General features: G+C 37.8%; 1 protein-coding gene across 3 annotated transcripts in view; it reads right to left on the bottom strand.

The window, feature by feature from the left end:
- The window catches only part of FAM184A (family with sequence similarity 184 member A), a 119,630-nt gene that overhangs the window by 39,184 nt on the left and 57,655 nt on the right, over window positions 1-22,791 (bottom strand). For all 3 annotated transcript variants that reach the window (XM_065888811.1, XM_065888812.1, XM_065888813.1), the window contains 7 exons: window positions 22,560-22,695; window positions 20,945-21,126; window positions 16,611-16,808; window positions 12,871-12,993; window positions 4,618-4,779; window positions 2,264-2,385; window positions 1,649-1,799 (listed from right to left, as the gene is read on the bottom strand). In XM_065888811.1, the coding sequence (XP_065744883.1) occupies window positions 1,649-1,799; window positions 2,264-2,385; window positions 4,618-4,779; window positions 12,871-12,993; window positions 16,611-16,808; window positions 20,945-21,126; window positions 22,560-22,695 (1,074 nt within the window). The remainder of the gene's footprint in view (window positions 1-1,648; window positions 1,800-2,263; window positions 2,386-4,617; window positions 4,780-12,870; window positions 12,994-16,610; window positions 16,809-20,944; window positions 21,127-22,559; window positions 22,696-22,791) is intronic.

Here is a 22,791-nt window from a genome sequence, read left to right as displayed (position 1 = left end):
TACGGTAATGTGTGTGGCCTATATATTTTAGAAGTGGCGAGAAAGGAAGATACTGTAATTTTGGAAATGGCCTGATGGCCTGAAGCAGCACAGAACAGTTTTACCTTTGGAGGCAATTAATTCTTGGTTATCTTGGTATTTATGGTTAATCTGCTTTGAAAACTGATTTAAAAATTCTTTCTATCAAGCTAGTAGAAATTGGAGCCACATGTAATGAAGTATTTTATGATGCACAGACCTCGAACAAGATGCAAAGCATTATGTCCTCTCGGGAATGAACAATGTAGACGAGGTATCAAAAAAAAAAAAAAAAAGACAAGATAAGAAAAGAATATCAGAGAAGCATGGATGAAATCTGACAATTTAATATAAGAAAGAGTAAATGAATAATGAATAAAATAATTTGATAGAAAACAGGTGGGAGAAGTGGTGGGCCCTCTTTACATTGCCAAATCTAGCCAGAAAATGTCTATGTCAATACTTCCTGATTGAAAAACAAGGCGGACTTTTAAGGATGTTTTCCATTTTTATCATGTAGTTGAATTATATGATAAAATTAAATCTTCCAAAGTACGGAACATCATAGAGGAGTAGTACCACTCTACCCAGTAAAACTTGTCCTTCTAGATCCCGAAGTAGAAATGTAATGTAAGTATACAGAAGGTAACTAATAAGCAATGCTAACATGCTGACCAACTTCTAATGAGAGTTGTTGTTTTCTTATTTTTGTTTCAAAGGTTTCAGATTTATTTATTCACAAAAGCTCATAAATATTCATGTAGGTATACTCCCTTTCCAGAGTAACATTATAAGTTATTATGAAATACCAGTCACGAACTGGCAGGCTCAAAGTGCTCTTGAAAGACACTGCACGTATGTACCTATGTAATAAGTCATTTTACAAAAAGCTTGCCCTGTTTATTTTGAAATTCATCATGATCACAATAGAAAGATAATAGTGGATTTCTGGCACTGTACTGCTGAGCTGCCTCTCGTCCAAGTTCTGCACTTGCTTATCAAGTGGTGACTCATGCAGTCAGTCCTATTTAATTACTGGCTTTGCAGGAGACTGTTAAGAATTCATAAATTTAGAAGTTGTGTAAATGAGTGAAAATGTGCAAATTCTTTTAATTACAGTTATAAATGTTCTGGAAGTAACAAGCCTGACATAAGAAGATAGATTTAGAAAACCACCTTTCATTTATGTCATTTTGAAGCATAAGAGGCAACTTCCTGTTGGTGAGAAAGTAAATTACTCACTTCTGGTAAGTGGTTTTAGGAAATCAGAATAACATCTAATAAATTTTACCTTCCACTGCCCAAATGGTATCTAATGGCTTGGAAAAAGATGGTATACTTTCAAATAATAAAAGTTTTCCATTTAAAATCTTTAATGCATTCATTTCAAATATTAAACCAAAAAACTGTAAGTGCTTCTCAGTACTTAGGACTGCAGATGTAACACAATTATTTAGCACACGGTTTCATAAGTTTCTGTCTCCTTGATTTTATACATTTAAAAAATTTTAAGTTTGCCTTATGAAAAATGACAAAATACAGTGAATTAATAACATACAATGTTTTATATTTCTGTAGCTAGAGAATGTCAAAGAAAATGAACCTCCATAATCTACAGACTATTAATTACCTGGTTTAAGAGATCTTCTACTTTTTTCTGCCATGAATCCCTGGCTGCATTTTTCTCTCGCTCTTTCAACTGCAAAAGTTGAGACATCGCTGACTTTTTATCCTCTTCGTGTTGAAGCCTTAACTCTTCGCGAAGCTTAGAACACTCTTGTCTAAAATAGAACAAATGCACTTAATTTGTGAAGAGAATTATTCCTCTCAATAACTGCAGTATAGTTGCTTGCAGGTTTTCTAAGCATTTAATTAATCCTCCTCAAAAGCCAACTCAGAATAAGAGGTGATTATTTCATAGTTAAGGACCATAAAGTAAATTGGTAACTTATCCAAGATCATTTATTTATCAAATTATTAACAGCAGAATAGGTATGAGAGCAATAAGTCCTCTGACTTCAGGTGAGTACTCTTCCTATGTTATAGTCCAGGAAATGAAATAAAAAGTAATCTATACTTAAGCAGAAAAAGAGAATTCCAATTTCTCTGCAATTAATCATGGGAAAAATTCATTAAAAATGCTGCTACTACAGCTTCAACAGTGAGACAATATAAGCCATATGACAGAAAACCATTTTCTGCACGTCTGTATAGGTAAGATTACATTACTGAGTAAAGAATGTACCTAAGGTTTTCAGTCCATTTTATCTCTAAGTCATGGGCCATTTTGTCCACTCTCAGTTTCTCCTCTTCTTTCATGGCAGCAAGTGTTTCTTCATGCTGTTGCCTTTCTTGTTCTAGCTCACTCTGAAGAATAAAAACTTTTCAATGAAGACTAGTCTTCAAAAGCAAAGTCACTGTTGCTTATTTCAAATAACGGAGTGCTTGCATTATAACTTTTAAATTCTACAGCACAATAATTGATAGTGCTATCTATGACAATTACTTGAGATTTTCTGACAATAAAATCATGGTACCCATTTAATATTTTAAATGTCCTTGTGCAAACTATATTTTATTAAGGCTTATAAGTTTGCAAATTATTTTAATAGTTTAAAGTCAGCATTAAATGAATAATCTTAACTAAATTTTCCATATCATAGGTATCAAAGAATTCAATTATCTTCACCTGTACACACATTACATAGGCAGATACGCTGTTAAAATTCATTCCCATTCATGTCAAAAGTATGCTATCTACAAAGCTTAAGCATTATCATTGTATCTCACTGACGTGATTAAAATAATCATGAGAAATTTAGGCTTCTATTTTCATCCTGTAACTTCAAACCAGTGGTCCATGGGTTTAGTGTTATTATGATATATATGAAGTCTCTGTAGAGTAGCATAAATCAAGTGGTTTTCTGGAGCTTGGGGCTGGATGTGACCTGTTCAGACAACACTGGCAACCATCGATCCCTGCCAGCAGTGTAGCTGCTCTTAGGGTACAATGGAAAAGGAAGAGATGATGGTCCATCCTTCTGTTAACACAATGATCCTTTCTGGATCACCCACTTGCCAGTAGCACACTGCACAATGACCCTTTCTGGATCACCCACTTGCCAGGGGCATATGCAGATTGATGGGAAAGTAGCAAGTCAGGGCTGTAATTGTTGACCTGGCTAGTAAGCAGTAAGTACTGAAACCTGAATTCAGCCATCTTAGCCAACTGTCATTTTCACTAAGTACTCTGCCTCTAAGAATTATGTTTTCCACCAAAGACAGTGTTGAATGGAGTAGAATTTCTCGAAGAGTATCTCTTTTACTGAATGCAAAGCACTTTATTAGACATTACTGGGGTGGGAAAAGAAGAAAGCGCTTGCTCTTAAGAAGCTTACTCAAAGTTATGGTAAACTGTGATGCAGCACCTTATATTTTCTCAATTAAATTTGTCCAGCAGAACAGAAAATGAACAGTTGATACGGTTTTGCTTAAGTTTTTTATTATGTTCTACTATTTGATAGAAGGACAATGTAAATATGAGCAAGGAACTTAAAGAAATGAAACTGAATCCAATTCTAAGCGAAAAAAATAAAATTTGAAGGCAACATGTACTGAGTGCTTACTATCTTGCTAAGCGCTGTGCTGTAATGGTTTACCTCGGTCAGTTATGACAACAGCAGTGTGACGTGCATTATCATCATCCCCCACCTCTCCTGCATTGTGTGGATGAAGAAATTAAGACTGAGAAAAAGTAACTTGCCCAAAGTTACACACTAAGTGATAGATGCAGAATTCACACCCAACCAATCCTACTTCAGAGCCCACACCTTAAACCATCTCTCTGAAAGAAAAAATGATAAATCTCTAGCTACTGTCCCCCTAGATGTATGGTTCATTTCTCTACCTTCTAATGCAGTCTAAATATCTGCTCTTCTTCATGACCCTGAAGAGGAAAGACAAATCTTTTCCAAAATCTGTAGGTCACAGAGAACCACTGAGTTGCTATACATGGGAGTTCAACTCTTACCAGTAAAAGAACTGTGCGTACTAACTGTAAATGGATTGAACTGTGTTTCCAAAAAGATATGTAGAAGTCCTAACACCCCAGTTCCTCAGAACGTGATGCTATTTGGAAACAGGGTCAGTGAAGATGTACTTAGGTAAGATGGGGCCACGCTGAAATAGGGTAAGCTCGTAATCCAGTATGACTGGTGTCCTTACAAGAAGATGTGAGGACACGGGAAAAATGCCATGCAAAGACAGAGAGAAGATTGAAGTTGTGCTGCCACAAGCCAAGGAATGCCTGGGGCTACCAGGAGCTGGAAAAGACAAGGAAGGATCCTCCCTTAGAGGTTTAAAAGGGAGAATGGCCCTGATAACACCTTGATTTTGAACTTTCAATCTTCAGAACTCTGAGAGAATAAACTTCTGTTGTTTTAAGCCAATTTCTGTTGTTTGTAGTACTTTGTTATGGCAGTCCTAGAAAACTAATAATAATAATTATATATAAATGTGATGTTTGTAATAAACTTTAAGCAAAGTAAATTATATTTTTACCTCGCTGATATTTAGATTATAACAGGATAATGACATTACCTCAGCATTTAATAGAGCATCCTCGGTCTCCTTCAGCCTGCCTTTAGTCAAGTCCAGCTCATTTTGAAGTCTTTCCTGGGAGTCCTGAAGACTAGCAATGAGTCCTTCTGCAGAGCCAAGACCTTGTTCACTTTTGCTTACCATTTCTTGGAGGTGGCCAATCTGCAAGTAAATACAGTACTTTTAATACACCTCAGTGTAATCGACTAGCAAACAGTCACGTTTGTCTTCTTAAAGTCTTTTCTTTAGATGTAATTTTACTGATGGATCTTTCTTGATGAATTTGGAAGAAGCACTCAACCATGATAGTCTTCATTTGTTGTTTTTTGAAAAGACCTCTATATTTATGATTTCCCTTTGTCATGGCAACCATGTAAATACATGGATACCTCAAGCTCCTGTGAATTCCTGGTTCTATCATATAATCAAATACCTATAAAAAAGAATTGAAGATAAAGATCATACCCAAGATTGAGAAAAAAGGATCTTTTAGATAAAAATATTTTTAAAACTGCTCTTTAAAATTGAATCACTTATATTTCATTTGAGCCCTGTTCTCCATCTATTTATAAAAGTGACAGATTTAGGTCAATATTGATAAGCTGGTAAATGTAGCTTAAATTAGGATATGTTGTGATCTCTATGTTTCCATAAAAAATGTGTGTCTTGAAATTGTTAAGAGTTGAATTCACACACTCTTGAAATTAGGAGCTAATAGACAATTTGTTGATTAAGCAGACCTCAAGTAATGAGAGCTATTATAAAATCAGTAAATGAAATACTTTCAATTATCTAAGAAAATATTACAAAGTAAAAATCTCATTTTTATAAAACAGCCGAGCTTATCAAAACTCTACAGAAATGACAACTGGTAATTAAAAAATAATACCTGAGTATTTCTCACTGTAAATACAGACATCACAAAGAAAACTGAAAATCCTTCTTTAATCCCCTCTCTGACCCGAAATCCCCTGCCCCCAACTTCCTGTCTCCTTTCCATGCAGATATATGCACATGCTGAACAATTCCAGGGATGGCAGCATTTTATCTTGTTAGTATCTTTAAAGGGATGCCAACCTCATAAAATGAGCTGGGAGCTTCCATTTTTTTCTGGGCTCTGAAATATTTTCATAGCTAAGATTTACTTGTTTTTTGAAAATTTAGTATCATTCATCCATTAAAATCCTCTGGGTCTAGTGCCTCTCTAAATACATGTTGGACTATTTAGTTTCTTTCATGGCTATAATTGGTTTGGCCAGGTTGTTCAACTACTTTGAGTCATTTTAGAAATTTAAATTCTCATAGGCAGACATCAGTTTTCCTTAAATTTGAAAATTAACTAGCATATTTGTAAATAATATTCATTTACAATGCTGTAAAATTTTCTCTGTCACTGTATTTATGTCACATTTCCCTAGTCTACATAGATTACTTGTATCTTCTCTACTTTTTGTGTTGATCTGGCTTGCAGAATGTGTTCTGCAGCAGTGAATGAATGAATGGAAGAAAAGTGACTGTTAACAGAGTTAAAGGGGACTGAATTTACGAGAAAATCTAGTTTCAAGTTCTGGGTCTGCCGGTATAAAACAGCAGTAAAAATACCTACCTCACGGAGTTACTATGATAATTAAGTTCAAGGATATATGGAAAAAGGTTCTTTAACTAGAAAGCAACATACAAATATTAGGTACCGATCAATACTCATACATTTGCCAATCACCTATTCCACCCCTCCCAGCTTCTCCTCTCATAATTTTGCTTATGGTGTGTTTTGATATCTGTACAAATATTCTGTGTTTTTAATTCATGACACTGCCATCATATTTCAAAAAGCCTTCTTTGTCCTTGTATTTCTGTCACTTGAGTTTTATTTATATTTATATTCATGATTTAATATTACATTTCAATGCTTAGCCCACCTGGAGCTTTTTTGGTACAAGGTTGAAGAAAGAATTTAACTTCATTCTCCTCTTCTCTTCCATTTACATACAGTCTTAAAAAAGCATTGTCATCCACTATGATTCAGATTAAACCTATTAACTCTGGCCTCTATCCTACTATTCTACTGACATTACAGGTAAGTCCTCAGAGAACTCTTGATTGCATAACATTTTCAGGCCTCACAGTCTGATCCTAATCACCGTCTGACACTGACACTTCCACCCTCTTGCAAGTGTCTGCTTTCATGCTTTTCTGATATCCATTAATCCTTGTTCTCATGCTTTTGATTTCTCCTTTTCAATCGCTTTTCCCGGCTCTGTTAATTCAATATTGGTGCACTTCTTGTTACCAGCAATCTTCTCATTAGCTACCCTTGGGTAAGCTCCTCTTCTACTTAAATGGCTTCCAGAACTGCCCGATCTTTAGCTCCAAGCCTGCACACTCTACTTAGTTCCAGCCTCGATGTCTCACAATCACCGCAAAGTCAGCATAGCCAAACGACTCAATGTCTTGCCATCCAATGTATTTTTCCTCTACAGGAAGTACAGATTCCTATCTTCCAATAGTGGCATTATTATCTGTCCAAATACCTAAGCTAGATACCCGAGTCACTTTCTACCACTCACCATATCAAGCCCTATAAATTTTATTTTATTAAAAAATTTTCTTATTTTTGTATTTTATTGACATATAGTTGATTTCCAATTTTATATTAGTTTCAGGTACACAGCATAGTGATTCAATATTTTTATAGATCGTACTCCATTTTAAAGTTATTACAAAATAATGGCTATATTTCTCCATGCTGTACAATATATCCTTGTAGCTTATTTTATACACAGTAGAGTGTACCTCTTAATCCCATACCCCATCTAACCCCTCCCCACTCCCCGTCCCTACTGGTAACCACTAGTTTGTTCTCTGTATCTGTGAGTCTGTTTCTGTCTTCTTATATACATTTGTTTTCCTTTTTTAGATTTCACATATAAGCATTAACATAGGGAGTATTTGTCTTTCTCTATCTGACTTACCTCACTAAGCACAATACTCTCTGTGTCCATCCCTTGTTGCAAATGGCAAAATTTCATCCTTTTTTATGGCTGAGTAACATTCCATTATATACATATTGGGTTGGCCAAAAAGTGCCTTCAGCTTTTAAGTAAAAATAAAAGACACAGTTTTCATTTTCACCAAGAACTTTATTGAACAATGTATTCACCCTTTTGTTCCACTACCTTCTGCCATTTTTCAGGCAACTTCATAATTTCATCTTCCCGAACTTTTTTACCTTTTTGAGCAAAGAACTGTTCCAGGTACCTTTTACAGTCTTCCAAAGAATTGAAATTTTTTCCATTAAGAGAATTTTGTAAAGACCAAAATGAATGGAAATCCAAAGGTACAACGTCTGGTGAACACAGCGGATGAATCAGAACTTCCCAGCCAAGCTGTAACAGTTTTTGCCTGGTCATCAAACAAACACGTGGTCTTGTGTTACCCTGATGGAAGATTATGTGTTTTCTGTTGGCTAATTCTGGATGCTTTTTGTCGAGTGCTGCATTCAGTTGGTCTAATTGGGAGCAGTACTTGTTGGAATTAATCGTTTGGTTTTCCGGACGGGGCTCATAATATAGGACTCCCTTCCAATCCCACCATATACACAACATCACCTTCTTTGGATGAAGACTGGCCTTTGGCGTGGTTGGTGGTGGTTCATTTCGCTTGCCTCATGATCTCTTCCGTTCCACATTATTGTACAGTATCCACTTTTCATCGCCTGTCACAATTTGTTTTAAAAATGGAACATTTTCATTACATTTGAGTAGAGAATAGCATGCGGAAATATGGCCAAGGTTTTTTTTTGCTTAACTTATGTGGAACCCAAATGTCAAAGTAATGAACATAACCAAGCTGGTACAGATGATTTTCAACACTTGATTTGGATATTTTGAGTATGTGGGCTATCTCCCACGTGGTATAACGTAGATTGTTCTCAGTTAATGTCTCAATTTGATCGCTATCAACTTCAACTGGTCTACCCAACCGTGGAGCATCATCCAGCGAGAAATCTCCAGCACGAAACTTCACAAACCACTTCTGACATGTTCGATCAGTCACAGCACCTTCTCCATACACTACACAAATCTTTTTTCTTTTTTTTCTTTTTCTGGCTGCACTGGGTCTTCATTGCTGCGTGCAGGCTTTCTCTAGTTGCGGTGAGTGGGGAATTACTCTTCATTGTGGTGCACAAGCTTCTCATTGCAGTGGCTTCTCTTGTTGCGAAGCATGGTCCCTAGGTGCACAGGCTTCAGCAGTTGTGGCGCATGGGCTCAGCAGTTGCGTCCCGCAGGCTCTAGAGCGCAGGCTCAGTAGTTGTGCTGCACAGGCTTAGTTGCTCCACAGCATGTGGGATCATCCTGGACCAGGGATTGAACCCGCCTTGTCCCCTGCATTGGCAGGCAGATTCTTAACCACTGCACCACCACGGAAGTCCCACAAATCTTATTTTGTGTTTCGGTTGCGTTTTTACCTTTCTTGAAATAATAAAGTGTAATATGCTGAATATGTTGTTTTTTTCTTCCATCTTCAATATTAAGATGGCTATACAAAAATTAGCCAATTTTGGTCTTTTTTTAAATGCACATTGATATGACAGCTGTCACATACAATCTAACAAAATTGTTTCAAATGAAGTTAAATACACCTAAGGGCTACTAGAGCCATCTTGTGGAAAAAACTGAATGAACCTTTTGGCCAATCCAATATATACCACATCTTCTTTATCCATTCATCTGCTGATGGGCACGCAGGCTGCTTCCATATCTTGGCTATTGTAAATAATGCTGCTATGAACAGAGGGGTGCATGTATCTTTTTGAATTAATGTTTTTGTTCTCTTTGGATATTTACCCAGGAGTGGAATTGCTGAATCATGGTAGTTCTATTTTTAGTCTTTTGATGAACCTCCATACTGTTTTCCATCTTGGCTGCACCAATTTACATACCCACCAACAGTGTAGGAGGGTTCCATTTTTCTCCACATCCCTCTTCTCCACATTTGTTATTTGTAGACTTTTTGATAGTAGCCATTCTGACAGGTAAGAGGTGATATGGCATTGTTGTTTTTGATTTGCATTGTCTAATAATTAGTGATGTTGCACATCTTTTCATATGCCTGTTAGACATTTTTCCAAAGTATACATATGGATGACTACTTACGTCTTCTGCTCATTTTTTGATTGGGTTATTTTTCAATATTGAGTTGTATAAGCCGATTATATATTTTGGATATTAACCCCTTATTGGTCATATCTTTTGCAAACATTTTCTCTCATTCAGTAGGTTTTTTCTTTTGTCGATGGTTTCCTTTGCTGTGCAAAAGCTTTTACATTTAATTAGGTCCCATTTGTTTATTTTTGATTTTATTTCTTTTACCTTAGAAGACAGATCCAAAAAATATTACTACAATTGATGTCAAATATTTACTGATCTCCTACCACGTGTCAGGCAGCATAACAACTGTGACAGAACATCTTATAATAAACAAATCCAAATGCTTTTCATTTTAACAAAATATTGAAAATATATATATCCACTTAAAAAGCTTATTTCCAGAAGAAAATCTACAACTTAAATGTTATAAGAACACTTTAAAAGACCATAATGGTCAGAATTATTGATGATTCAGCCTACTATTTTGTCTTCAAAGGTGATCCCAAAATAACATTTCATAGGATAACAGGGTTATCCTCCACCTGAGATTTTAAACTCACTAGCTTCCCTTAATATACTATTATGATTCTGGCATTCATGAATTTATCATCTAGATCCACAGCTGAACTACTTACATTTTGAGGCTATTTCACTTGGAAGGGTATCAAGATCTACCAACTTATGAAGATAGTACATTCCTTAATTTTTTTCTAAAACAATCACTTTCCGTTTTTATGAACTATCCCCCTAATTCTTTCCTCCTGTCTTTCCACAGATGTGTCTATTTTCCATCCAATAAATGTAAGTGGAATAAAATTTTTATTTAAAAGGCAAAACTTCTGACTAGTTATTTTTTAAAATGCAGCTCTATGTGTTGGGCAAGAGGCACACGTAAACATAGGATGCAGAAAAACAGTCAGTGGATGAAAAAAGATATACCAGACAGCTTATACAATATCAAATAACACAGACTAAGCCAAAAAGTATGATTCGTTAAGTTGCCAAAACAATTTTATATTTGTATGCATATAACAAAGCCTCTAAATATACAAAGCAAAAACTGATAGAATGTAAGAAGAAATAAGCAAATACACCATCATAGTATCAGTGTTTAGAAACTCATAGATCAAGAAGATAAAAATTGAAAAGAATACAGAATATTTGAAGAAAATAGCTTAAAATCTTGATTTAATGAACCGGAATACAGACTACATTGCATTAAACGAGTGGATGCACTCAGAACATTAAACTTCTTTTATGTGTGAGGTCACAATGCTAGGCCTTAACAAGTTTCAAAAGTTGTTTTCACATGAACCACAATGCAATTAAGGTTACAAAAGCAGTTCAATCTCACACAGCTTTTCCAGAGAACAGAAAAGGATATAAATCCCACTTCATTTTATGAGGCTTGATATAACCTTGATTCCAAAACCAGAAAAGGATGGTATAAAGAAGGAAAAGAACGAAGCCATCTTATTTAAGCCTAGACTTAAAAATCCTAAAATCAATATTACAAAACTGAAGCTAGTATTATATAAAAAAGATATATATAATCTGTCATGACTAACTAGGACTTATTCTAGAACTCCAAAGTTGATTTAAAATTATAAAATTGATTAATGTAAGGTACCACATTAAGTTAAAGAAAAATGAGTATGTTCCCAATAGATGCAGAAAGATCAACATCCATTTGTAATTTTTTTTTGAATTAGGAAACTAGAATTACAAGAGAATTTTCTAAACCTGATAAAGAGCATTTACAAAATAAAGCTTCAGAGAAGCATCATAATTAACTGTGAAATGTTGACACCCTTCACTTTAAGAGCAAGAAACAAAACAATGCTTACTGTCTCTGGAGATCCTAGCCAGCAAGGTAGGACAAGAAAGAAAATGTCCCAGTGTGAAGGGAAGGCAGATACATACAGAGGGATGAGTCAGGCAGATGCTTGGGAGCCACTCTAAAGCAGCACCAAAATATTACCAAGGCGCTAAAACATAATTGAGAATGCATCTAGAAGCAAAATCAATTACATATTAATTAGAACTCTTCTCAGTGAGATTACAATATGTAGGTTGGAGGAATGCTGAAACCACTTGGAATTGAGAGTAGAACTCCAGGGCACATGCATGAGAAACACAGATGGTCACTAAACCACCTTCTAATGACAGCAGGACACCATAACCACAAGGATCACAGACCGCGAGAGAGGTATGCAGTGGATGATCTTGGACAGTCGAAGAGAGACTGAGCTAATACCAGTAACGACATTAATTCTCTTTTATATCCAAATGTCGTGCTTGGTACCTTCTCTGGATAAATGTTTAAAGATAATTAAAAAATACTGAGTGCAAATCATTAGCCTGCCCAGGGGCACTCATGTGTTTTGGTGTGGTTTCTGTGAGCAGAAGCAGACTGATGAGAAAGCAGGACTTAAAGACTGTTGGGAATGATGAGGCTAGTGAGGTAGGAACAGCTGACAAGATGAGACACATCAAGACAAGAACTTGTTTTAGGAAGACCAGTCTACGAGCCCCATGAAGGATGAGCTGGAAAGGAAGGAAAAGAGGACAGTAGGGGGGCTGTTCTAGGACGCAGATGAACCAGGACACAGGACAGCAAGGGATGGAACAAGCAATATTATAGCTTTTCAACTGTCTTTACATTTCTTCTATTCACAACTTTTTGATTTATAACATTTTATTCTATTCTATTCTTACTCTTTTCTTTTCCAAGCTAAACAATACTATTTTCATATAGAATTTAAAAATTATTTTAGATGTCACTACCTAAAGATCCAGGGCAGAGAATACAAGGTCAATGTTTTGCAAAAGGGTAGAAAAAACTCTTTTGTTTTCTTTCCTGTAACGGGATATTCTCCCTTGTTTTGCTTTTCCCCACAAAAGCATCTTGGTCCAACATTTTTTGTAGTAAATTTTTACCTGGTGAGATATAATCAATGTCACTATGAAAATTTCAGTATTAAAGAAAGTTACTCCAGATATGTTACCTTCATTGAGGCTCATCTACTTATACAATGTTACCAAATAAGGTACTATCAGTGAGATATAACATAGGTGATTGATTGGCCTAAAGAATTCTTGCCTGTTGATTGGCTGAATTCAGCTTGTCTTCCAGTTCTTCCTTCAGGTTTTCTAGCTCTTGTTGAAGCTGATTTTTATCGTCTTCCAGGTTTAGCTTTTCCTTTTTATGTTGTGCCTCCAATTCCTTAGAAAAAGAAATTTTTTAGAAATTAACAAAATTGCAAATATTGTATACTTCGAAGACTCCAAGAAAAAGACTGCTCTGTTTTATATTTTGATGCCTTGCTCTTCAAGTTAGTCTTATACTTAATTATTAATATCAGAGTTAACGGTGAATCTAGTTAATCCTAGGGGCTTAGACTCTATCATTCTGAATCACTTATGATGCAGTGGTTAAGTCATTTTTTAAATGGTAAGAATATCTGACTAGTCTAGATCAACCTGAAGTCAAAAAAAAGAAATGTGTGATATAAATGATAATTTGGTGAGATGAGAAAAAATTCTAACTATCTCTTGGGTTCATAATTCTTTTATATTTACATAAAAATACAAAATTTAGTAACACTTTTGGAACTCAGTGGTCTAGCACTGGAATGTGGTCAATGATTAACAAGTAAGAAATTAAGGTATCTAAAGAGCAATACTACTAAAATTGATACTTACTGAAGAACACCTACTATTTGCCAGACATGCTACTTACTACTTGGGATACAAAGGCAAAAAGACATGGTCTCTGCCCTTAAAAGGCTCATTAAAGAATATGTGATTAAAATTAGATGTAATGGGGAGTACTGGAGTATATGAATAGGGAACTGATAAGTGCTGGCTTGTTGTGAAACTTCCACAGAGAAAGCAATTCCTAAGCATAGTTTAGGGTGTACCAGTAAGAAAAGGTGGTGAAGCAAGAGGGAGATATAACATTCTAGGCAGAAGAAAAAGCATGTGCAAAAACCATGGAGGTAGCAAAGAACAAGGTATGTTACAGGTGTGCAGTATTTCTACAGTGTAAGGTGAGAACAGTAATAAATAGGGTTCTATGTTGGGTGTCCCCAAGACAAACCCCAGGTTTGATGATTTGCTGGGATGTCTCACAGCACTCAGCATTTAGTTGTACTCACAGCTATTTGTATTACGGCAACAGGATACAAAGCACAACCAGCAAAGAGAAAAGGCACATGGGGCAAAGTCTGCAGGAAGCCAGCCTCCAGCTTCTAAGAGTCCTCTCACACAGAACTCTCCCGCAAGCTGGGACAACACATGTGAAATGTCCACTAGGAAAGCTCATGAGGGAACTAACACAACACTCTAAAGTAACTATACTCCAATAAAAATTAAAAAGAAAAAAAAAAAACTTTCATAGAATCAGATATTGGTAAATAACTAAACATGAGAAATATAAAAAATACATTATTATAATTATTATTTTATAAATTTACCTTAACCCTAAATGATACCCTTACACTTAGGATGGATTTGTAAAATTGCCTTTGTGTCTATAAAAATGGTACAGAACTTTGTCAGTTCAGCCAAGTGGTTAGGTATCTACTTTCATGATGATTAATTTCATTTCCCAAATAAACAACATACTCCGGGGGGTGGGGGGGAAGAGAGCTCATGAGGGACTTAGTGCCAGGTTTCTTACTGGGGCCTGGCCAGTTTAGCAGGTTCCAAAATTTGAGACTCCAGGAAGAAAAGTACATGTTCAGGATAAACCATATTGTTTGCATAAACAGTTTAGGCACAGGGAGCCATTCTTATCAGGGAATGGTGGGAACCCTCCTGAAATTCAAGTTCTAGACACCAGCCAAGGGCCAACCTTGCACCATGTCTTCTAAGGATGGCAGTTTCAGGCCTGCTATGTTATCTCTTTTCTGCATGATTCTCTGTATATTCACATCCTTTTTGGTAGCTAAGTAATAAGGAATGGTGAAGTCACTTTTAGCTAAATGTTCTTTAAAAGATAATTTGACATAGGAGAAAGACTATTTGGAAGGAGGTTGGTTTTGGCTTAGGCTCAGACATGAACTAGCTGGGCAAGAAAGGAGTGAAGCAGCAAGTGATAAGTTATTCTGAGAAAAGGATAAAGATGAGGCTATCCTAAGAGGTTTTGACTATGTTCACATACAGGAAATTCATGTCATCTGCCTTAGGGCAACCATGCTTTAATGAAAGTTTGTAAGAAATGCAAATGGATGAAAGTAGATTTTCAGGTAGCTCAGAAATTGAAATTTAATGGGTGAAGGGATGATTAGAAGAGGAGTAATGAGGTAAAAATTATATTGATGAAAGATGCCTTGATTCTAGCACTTAGAACTTAATACAGAGGAATAAAGACAGGCAAAAGGCACCTGCAATTTAAATATTCCAGTAAGAGAGGAGGAGGTTAAGGTGAAAAGAGAATGTAGAAATGAAAAAGAATAACAAAAAATAGCTACGGGAAAGATTACTGAAGCCACAGTTACCGCTAAATCCTTTACTATAAAACCTCGAACACTTGATACATATACCCAGAGTCGGTAAGCATGCACACGCTTAATTAATTAACTAATCAATTAAAGCTGTACTGATTGGTTCTGGAATAGTGAGCTGGCACAGAAAAAAGGACAACCACAACTTTGAGAAATAACATATCATCAAGTTTTGTCTTTAGTCATATAAACATACAACAGTATGTTTAGATAGACATATTCTAAACGGAAGTTTTATTTTGAATTTTTAATTAACTTCAGGTGTTATTTTTTCCAACTGGTTGTCAGAAAAGGAAGAAATATAGAGGCAGAAGATCTCAATTCACATGCTACCTCTTCTATTTACTAGGTTTGTGGCTCTGAGTAAATCATTTAGGTTTATTAAACCTATTTCACCACCCACAGAATAAAAATGTCATTAATCTCCAAGACACAAACAATAAGGAATATACAAGAAAGCTTTCAGTAAACTGTCAAGTGCTATTATATAAACACAGAACAACCATCATTAATACATGCCTACACAATGTGGTGGCTAAATGCCTCAGGGTTTGATACCTGAGACCTGAATTCAAGGTCTGACTGATTCTTACTAGTTGCATGCGCTTGAGCAAGTATTTAACCCCTCTGTGCCTCCACCTCCTCTTCAGTAAAATGGGTACAGCAATGAAACCAAAAGCAGTGTTACAAGGATTAAATGAAAAAATAAACGTAAAACATCACGGCAGTGTCTGGCACACACAGTAAGAAATACTAACACTTATTTATCACTATATACTCAGACATGTCTGGGTTTTTATATTTTGCCTCACTTAACCTTCACAGGGATATCACAAGATGGATCTTATCTTCATCTGTCAAATGCAGACAGCCTCAGGCATAGCTTTTGGGACCCAAGAATAAGCAGCTAGTCAGCAAAGAGCTCAGTGTAAGGCCCCAATCTGTCAGACACCTTGCTTTCTCTACTATATAATTGCCGTCTGCCATGTATTACTATTAGCGAGCTGATTACTTATTTGAGGGCAAAACCAAAACAAAACAGATCATTTTCCCAGGGAAGGAAACTGTCTACAGGAGAATAAGTGCTTCAACTAGTGAGGCTTCCTGAGGAGGACACCAATGTTGCTGTCTCAAGATCAAGGGAGTGTTTCTATTACGGCTTACACCAAGTAGAAGTGCCTCATATCAATTTAATAAACTACATCCCCTATAAAAACTTTTATGTATGTTACTCTTTGAACCGAGATTTACAGAGTGATTACAAGACAGCAGCCAGATCGTTATAGAAAGCCCACCAATTTACAATGCAATGCTAAGCTGAATTTTTACTCACCATTTGCAGTTTTTTCTTATCCCTAATCGCATTACTGTGGACAGCCTCAATTGCCATATGGTGCTTCCAAGCTAATTCTTCCAAAGTCTTAGAATGGGCCTCATTTAACTGGGCCATCTCTCCTTCCAGTCTATTTTGCAGGTTGTTTAGCTCCATCTCATAATATTCTTGCTGAGTTTTCTTTGCCTCATTTACTTTCTAAAATTGAACAAAAATAAAGAGCAATAATTGGCACCTGCTTTTCTCATTACTGCTATTAGTATTTTGAATACCCAGTAAATAAACTTGGATGAACTCAGTGCTACAGGATTTAGATATGGTACATGAGAATACACCATTGGGTGTTCTCAGAAAATGACAGGGTGGCACAGGCAAAATGAGTAATTTTCAAGCAAATGATAAAATACATTATTATTAGGTTAGAACCAAGTGCGAGTCAGCACATCTGCAGGCTTAAGAGAAAAAGGCTTCCTATATGTCCAAGTTGTACACAAAATGGCTTACCAATTTACCCACTCAAATGATTCTATCCAATACAATTTTACTGTGTGCCAATTATATGCCTTTTAAGCATGAACAGTCTAATGATGAAAAAAGAGGAGTGTGGCAGTATAGTTTTTTAAGTTCTCTGAAAGGAGCATGCGTCGTATGTTGTGAGAGTATACAGGAAAGGAACCTAACCTGGATGGGGTGGGAAACAGTGTGATGTGTGTGAGAGACAAAGAAAGAGAGAGAGAGAGAGAGAGAGAGACAGAGTGAGATTGATCGATCAGGGAGGGCTTTCCAGAAGAGAAAACATCTGAGCTGACGATGACACATTCTCTCATTTAATTCTCACAAGCCCGCCAGGAAACAAGAGATGAGAAAATTTCAAACCTAGATCTGATGTCAAAAGCCTGCATTCATAACCATTTCCAGCATTTTGAAAGCTGAGAAGCAGTTTACCAGGCGGTGAAGTTAGCGAGATGGAAACCCATGCAGCTGAGCCGTGTGGCTAGAACACAGGATTCAAGGCTGGGAGTGGAGAGGGATGAGGCTCCGAAGCAGGCAGGGTCAAATGATGACCAGGGGTCTTTCATGCTAAGGCCTCTGGATTCTATTCTGATGGCAATGAGAAATCACTGAAACTGACATCTAAAAAAAATTTTTTTTTTAATTTTTAGTTACTTATTTATTTTTATTTACTTTTTTTTGCGGTACGCGGGCCTCTCACTTGTGGCCTCTCCTGTTGCGGAGCACAGGCTCCAGACGCGCAGGCCCAGTGGCCATGGCTCATGGGCCCAGCCGTTCCGCGGCATGTGGGATCTTCCTGGACCGGGGCACGAACCCGCGTCCCCTGCATCGGCAGGCAGACTCTCAACCACTGCGCCACCAGGGAAGCCCAAGTTACTCATTTTTAATGTTTGTTGTTTAAGCCACCGAGGCTGTGGCATTTTGTTATAGCAGCCCCAGCAAACCAAGACAACTTGTCAAGGGGAGGAAGTAGAAAGGAAACAAAGACAGGAAGAACTTTGGGAAGTATCTGAATTTCGGGAGCAGGAGGAGGAAGGGGAGCCGGTGAAGGAGGCGCACGAGCCGTTGGGAAGGAGGAGAGCCATAGAGACAAAGGGTGGGCAGGGGGCGGACAAGAGCTGTGAGTGCTGCTGAGAAAACGCGTACAGTTTTTGGGTGTGCTGGTTGTGTTCCCACTGATGCCTTAGGACCCAGTACAACAGAGCAGGAGAGGGGAAGCTAGCCTGAAAGGAGGAAATGGAGGTACTGAATGAAGGCTACTCTTTGAACAACTTATGTGGTGTTACAAAAGAGGAAGACAAGAAAGTAAAAGTTCAAGAAAATGAGGTTGAAAGATGTTTTAAATCTCTTTAGGGGCTGGAGCAGATCCCCCTGACCTGGATGCTCTGTAAGACTCTCAGAAGACAGACACACCTCATCTGGATCATTAATTCCTCCCGGATGGGCAGAGCGATCCTGCTGTCTGGCCTCTACAGCACCTGCCTGCCTGGCTCAGTCTGCAGGTCCCTAGAACTACCCAGGTGGAAATAAAAGGTCCTCACGTCATAGGAGGCAGCACACTGCAGAGGTGGAGAACATGGGTTTTGGAGTCTCACAGACCTGGGTTCAAGTCCCAGCTCTGCCACTTATTAGCCATGTGACTGGGGGTACCATGCGTGCATAACGTCTATAAGCCTCAGTTTCTCCATCTGTGAGATGGGAACAATAAGGAAGAACCTATTTTACAGGGTTGCTGAAGATGAGATAATGTGCCCCCAAATGTTTAGCAATATACCCAGCCTACTGTAAATATTTTATAGTTGTTAGCAATGATTTTACATAATAAAGAGATTATCATTATTCCCAAGGCCCAATGAGGGGGAAAAGCCCTAGGGAAGATTCTTGAATGTAAGGCACTGGACTTTCTTTCCTTTCAAAGCCAGAAGGTTTAGACAGAGGAAACAGAAACTCCCAGCTTCTTCTTTCTTGCCTGGGCCAGACTGGGTGTCAGCTCTTCCCTTCAAGCCTCCCCTACAGGGATGGGGGTACTGGGGGCTCAGGGCTCAGAGCAGTGTTCTAGAACTGGATCCCAATCCCTCTGCTAGCTCTCCCTGACTTGGAGTCACCAGAAACCAGAGCCCCTACTTGAATACTTGAATACAACACCCCCAGGTCTTTTTGTTTCACAGCTCAGACACGAAGCCCCCCTCATCATAGATCATAGCTTTTACCTATAAAACTGTACCAGTCAGGGCTCAACCAGAGAAGCAGGAAGGAGAAAGAAGGGGAGGGGTGCTGAGGAAGAGAGAGGCCATCAGGAAGGGTGGGCAGGAACTCTTGGGCATGGGCTAAAGCTGCTGTCCACAGGCAGAATGTCTTCAGTGACTGACATTTTTAAAAAAAACAATCACCTTGGCAGTAGGCTAGTGAGCTGATGGAAGGCAGGGAGAGTGCAGAGCTGACAGGACTTGGGAACCAATAAGGGGGTTAATGAAACAGTAATCAAGAACGACTCCCAGGTTTCTGATTTACCAAACTAGACAGACTATAGTGCTACTGGTTGAAAAAAGGAGTAAAAGAAATATAGTATTTTGAGGGGAGAAAGTTCTAGGCAGGTTGATTTGACACATCTGTGAGAAACAGATATTTGTCTGCAGTGGGAGTTATCTAGTGGGAGTTAGATACACAGGACTCAAGTTCAGGGAAAAGATCTGGCCTAGACGAACGGCTTTGGGAGATATCACTGACCACGTGACAGCGGATGTTACTGGAATGGATGAGCTTGTGGAATGAGATGAGAATGCAAGAGGAACATTAAAGGTAAGGACACAGAAAAGACTCTAAAAAAGACTGATATATGTATATGTATAACAGATTCACTGTGTTGTACACCTGAAACTAACACAGCACTGTAAATCAACTATACCCCAATAAAAACTTTTTTTAAAAAAATTAGATAAAAATTTAATTAAAAAATAAAAAATTTTTTAAAAAGGTAAGGCCACAGAGAGAAGAGGGAAGCTCACAGACTCAGGGCCTGGGACTGCAGGGCCTGGGAGACAGGAGGAAAGTGTGAGAGAACCAAAGAGAGATGCTGTAAATCAGAGGAGTCAGTATCCCAGGAAGACAAGATCCCCCCAGTCCAGCAGCCAGGACGTCACTGGAGGCTGAGGCCAATGTCGAGCCTGTGGAGTGGTGGCAGGAGAAACCAGCCCACACGAGGTAAGGAGTGAGTGGGAGGCGAACCAGGGCGAGGAGAACAGACACTTTTCAATACACTTGGCTGCTGAGAGAAGGAGGAAGAGTGTCCCAAACCCTCACCTGGTATTGTAGATATGTGAAAAACTGGAATAAATATTCAGCAATTACTCTACACATCATATGTCTTATTTATTTCATTTAGAAATTAAGTATGTTGGTATATGAATTTTCAGGGCTTGATTTTGGTCATCCTTTTCAGTTTAACAGACATTTCCTAGGTGTATACACAATAATACGTTTCATCAACAGAAAAATAAATACGATTAACCGTAATGTACATCCCACTGAAGTAAGAGTTCATTCAACTTCTGGCTTGAAATAGGTTGAAATGTCCTAAGTTCTTACGTTATAAATTGTTATCAGCAATATTTTGAACATATACACAATATGGGATAGCCCAGCTTTATATCAATACCTTTTCTCCTCAAAATAAAAACAAAAAATTCCTAGAGTTAAGACGTAGACTGTTACTATGAAATAGAAGTAAACACTCTAAATAAAATCTGAAAAAGAGGAAAACTGAACTTTTCTTTCTTTTCTTTCATGGGGGGTGGGGGGTGGAGTTCTCCATCATTCTTTACCTTCTCCAGTTCCAAAATCTGCTGCTTCTGCTCTTCATTCAGACTCTGGGTTTTGCTTTGCAAAAAAGCTCTTTCTTCTTCAAGCTGAGATAATCTCTCATTGGCCCTTGATTTTTCTGATTCTAGATCTTTAATTGTAACCTCCTGGGTCATTTGAGTTGCTTGAAGCATTCCAATATGACCTACCCCCCCAAAAGAAAGCCCCAATTTAAAATCTGTTACATTGTGGTATAAAACAGTTTATAGTTAATGACACAATGTACTTACTATGGAAGTAAAGTAAATGGTCTGCATGTACAAATAGTTCTTTGGTTTCCTCACTGTATGCCATAGAAATATTTACCATGCGAATACTTATTATCCAAGTAGAATTACTTAAACTAGAAAGCAGTCCATTTTCACATCACTGATGTTGCTCCCTGCACCTAGGACCATTCCAATCATTTTTGAAGATTTCAAGCTCTACAGGTTGAGGTAGAAACAACTCCTCAGGGTACATATAAAAGTCCTGGGAGTAAAGCAAAGTAACAGAAGTTGCACTGAGTAGCACGATGGCACTACAATGAGTAACTTATTCTTTTCTAACCTCTTTTTTTTCAAACTTTAACATAAAGAGGAAGAAATCTGTATGCAGCAAGGAAAGACGGCAGGCGGCAGTTTGGCTGAAACTAAATTTGTTGTAGACAACAGACCTGATAAAGAACTGAGGCAGAGCAAGAGACAGAGAAGGACAGCAAGGCTATGAAAACCTAAAATGACAACAGCAAAAAGACAAAAGTGTGCGGGGGTGGTATGAACAGAGACAGAGAGATGGAAAGTGAATATGAGAAAATATGCTCAGAAGGCATATGCGTTAGGACAGCGGTTCTCAAAGCGCCCTGGACCAGCAGCGCCTGGGAGCACCGGTCACAAGTGAAGCTCGCCCCAGACCCCTACTGCGTCAGAAACTCTGGGGCTGGGGCCTAGCGTCTGTGGTCGCACGAGCTGTCCAGGTGATTTTCATACACATTAAAGTCGAAAAGCTTCTGCTTCAGGGGGAGGGTAATCTGGGATTCACCAATGAGCCAGTCAATCACATGACATCCTCACAGAACTCATTCAAGGGCCTCCCCTGGCTCACCAAACACCCCAGCGAAATGTCACTCCAGATCGATACAGGCCACCCCCCTCCTCTAGGGAGGGCTTCGAACTGAGCATGTCAGCCATGTCAGGACGGGCAACCCAGCTTTAGTACGTAACATGATCCTCATTAATAAGCCAAATGAAATGAGGCTGTTGTAATTTAAATATAGTTCCACTAATTTAAGTATTTTCAAATATTTATGTTTTAAAAGGACATGTTTTTAAAGGACAAAGCCTCTTAGAGTGTTTTTCTTTTAGTGACTGACTTATTGGTGCTAAAACCTATAATTCTTAAATTTTTTTATAGAAATATATTCCTAAAAATAAGTTATCATTTGCTTATCTTATGATTAACAAGATAACAGAACCCTTTAACATGTTTAGAATCTAAATAATTTTAAAATATGAGAAGAAAAGGCTAATTCTGTCTCGAATTAACATTTAAGTGTTGGTTTTAGCTGAGGAATACACCAAGAACTGTGGTCAGACATACTAGCTTTAAGGACAAGATCTGAAGCTTGCTGCTGTAAACGTTCTCTGGCTGCTGCTAGCTCACTTTCCACTTCCTTGTGCCTGCTTAATAAGGCCATTTCTCCCTCCTTGGCATCATCAAGCTGTTTTTGAAGAACCTAAGAAAAATCAAATAGTCATTATTAATATGCAAGAATGATGCTAAGCTAAAAAATTCATTTAAACTACGAGCAGCAACTTTCTCTTATTCAAAA

Source organism: Phocoena phocoena, chromosome 12 (genome assembly GCF_963924675.1).
Source record: "Phocoena phocoena chromosome 12, mPhoPho1.1, whole genome shotgun sequence".
NCBI classification, from domain to species: domain Eukaryota; kingdom Metazoa; phylum Chordata; class Mammalia; order Artiodactyla; family Phocoenidae; genus Phocoena; species Phocoena phocoena.
The sequence above is the reverse complement of the archived record's forward strand: the minus strand, read 5'-3'. Positions and strand labels throughout refer to the sequence as shown.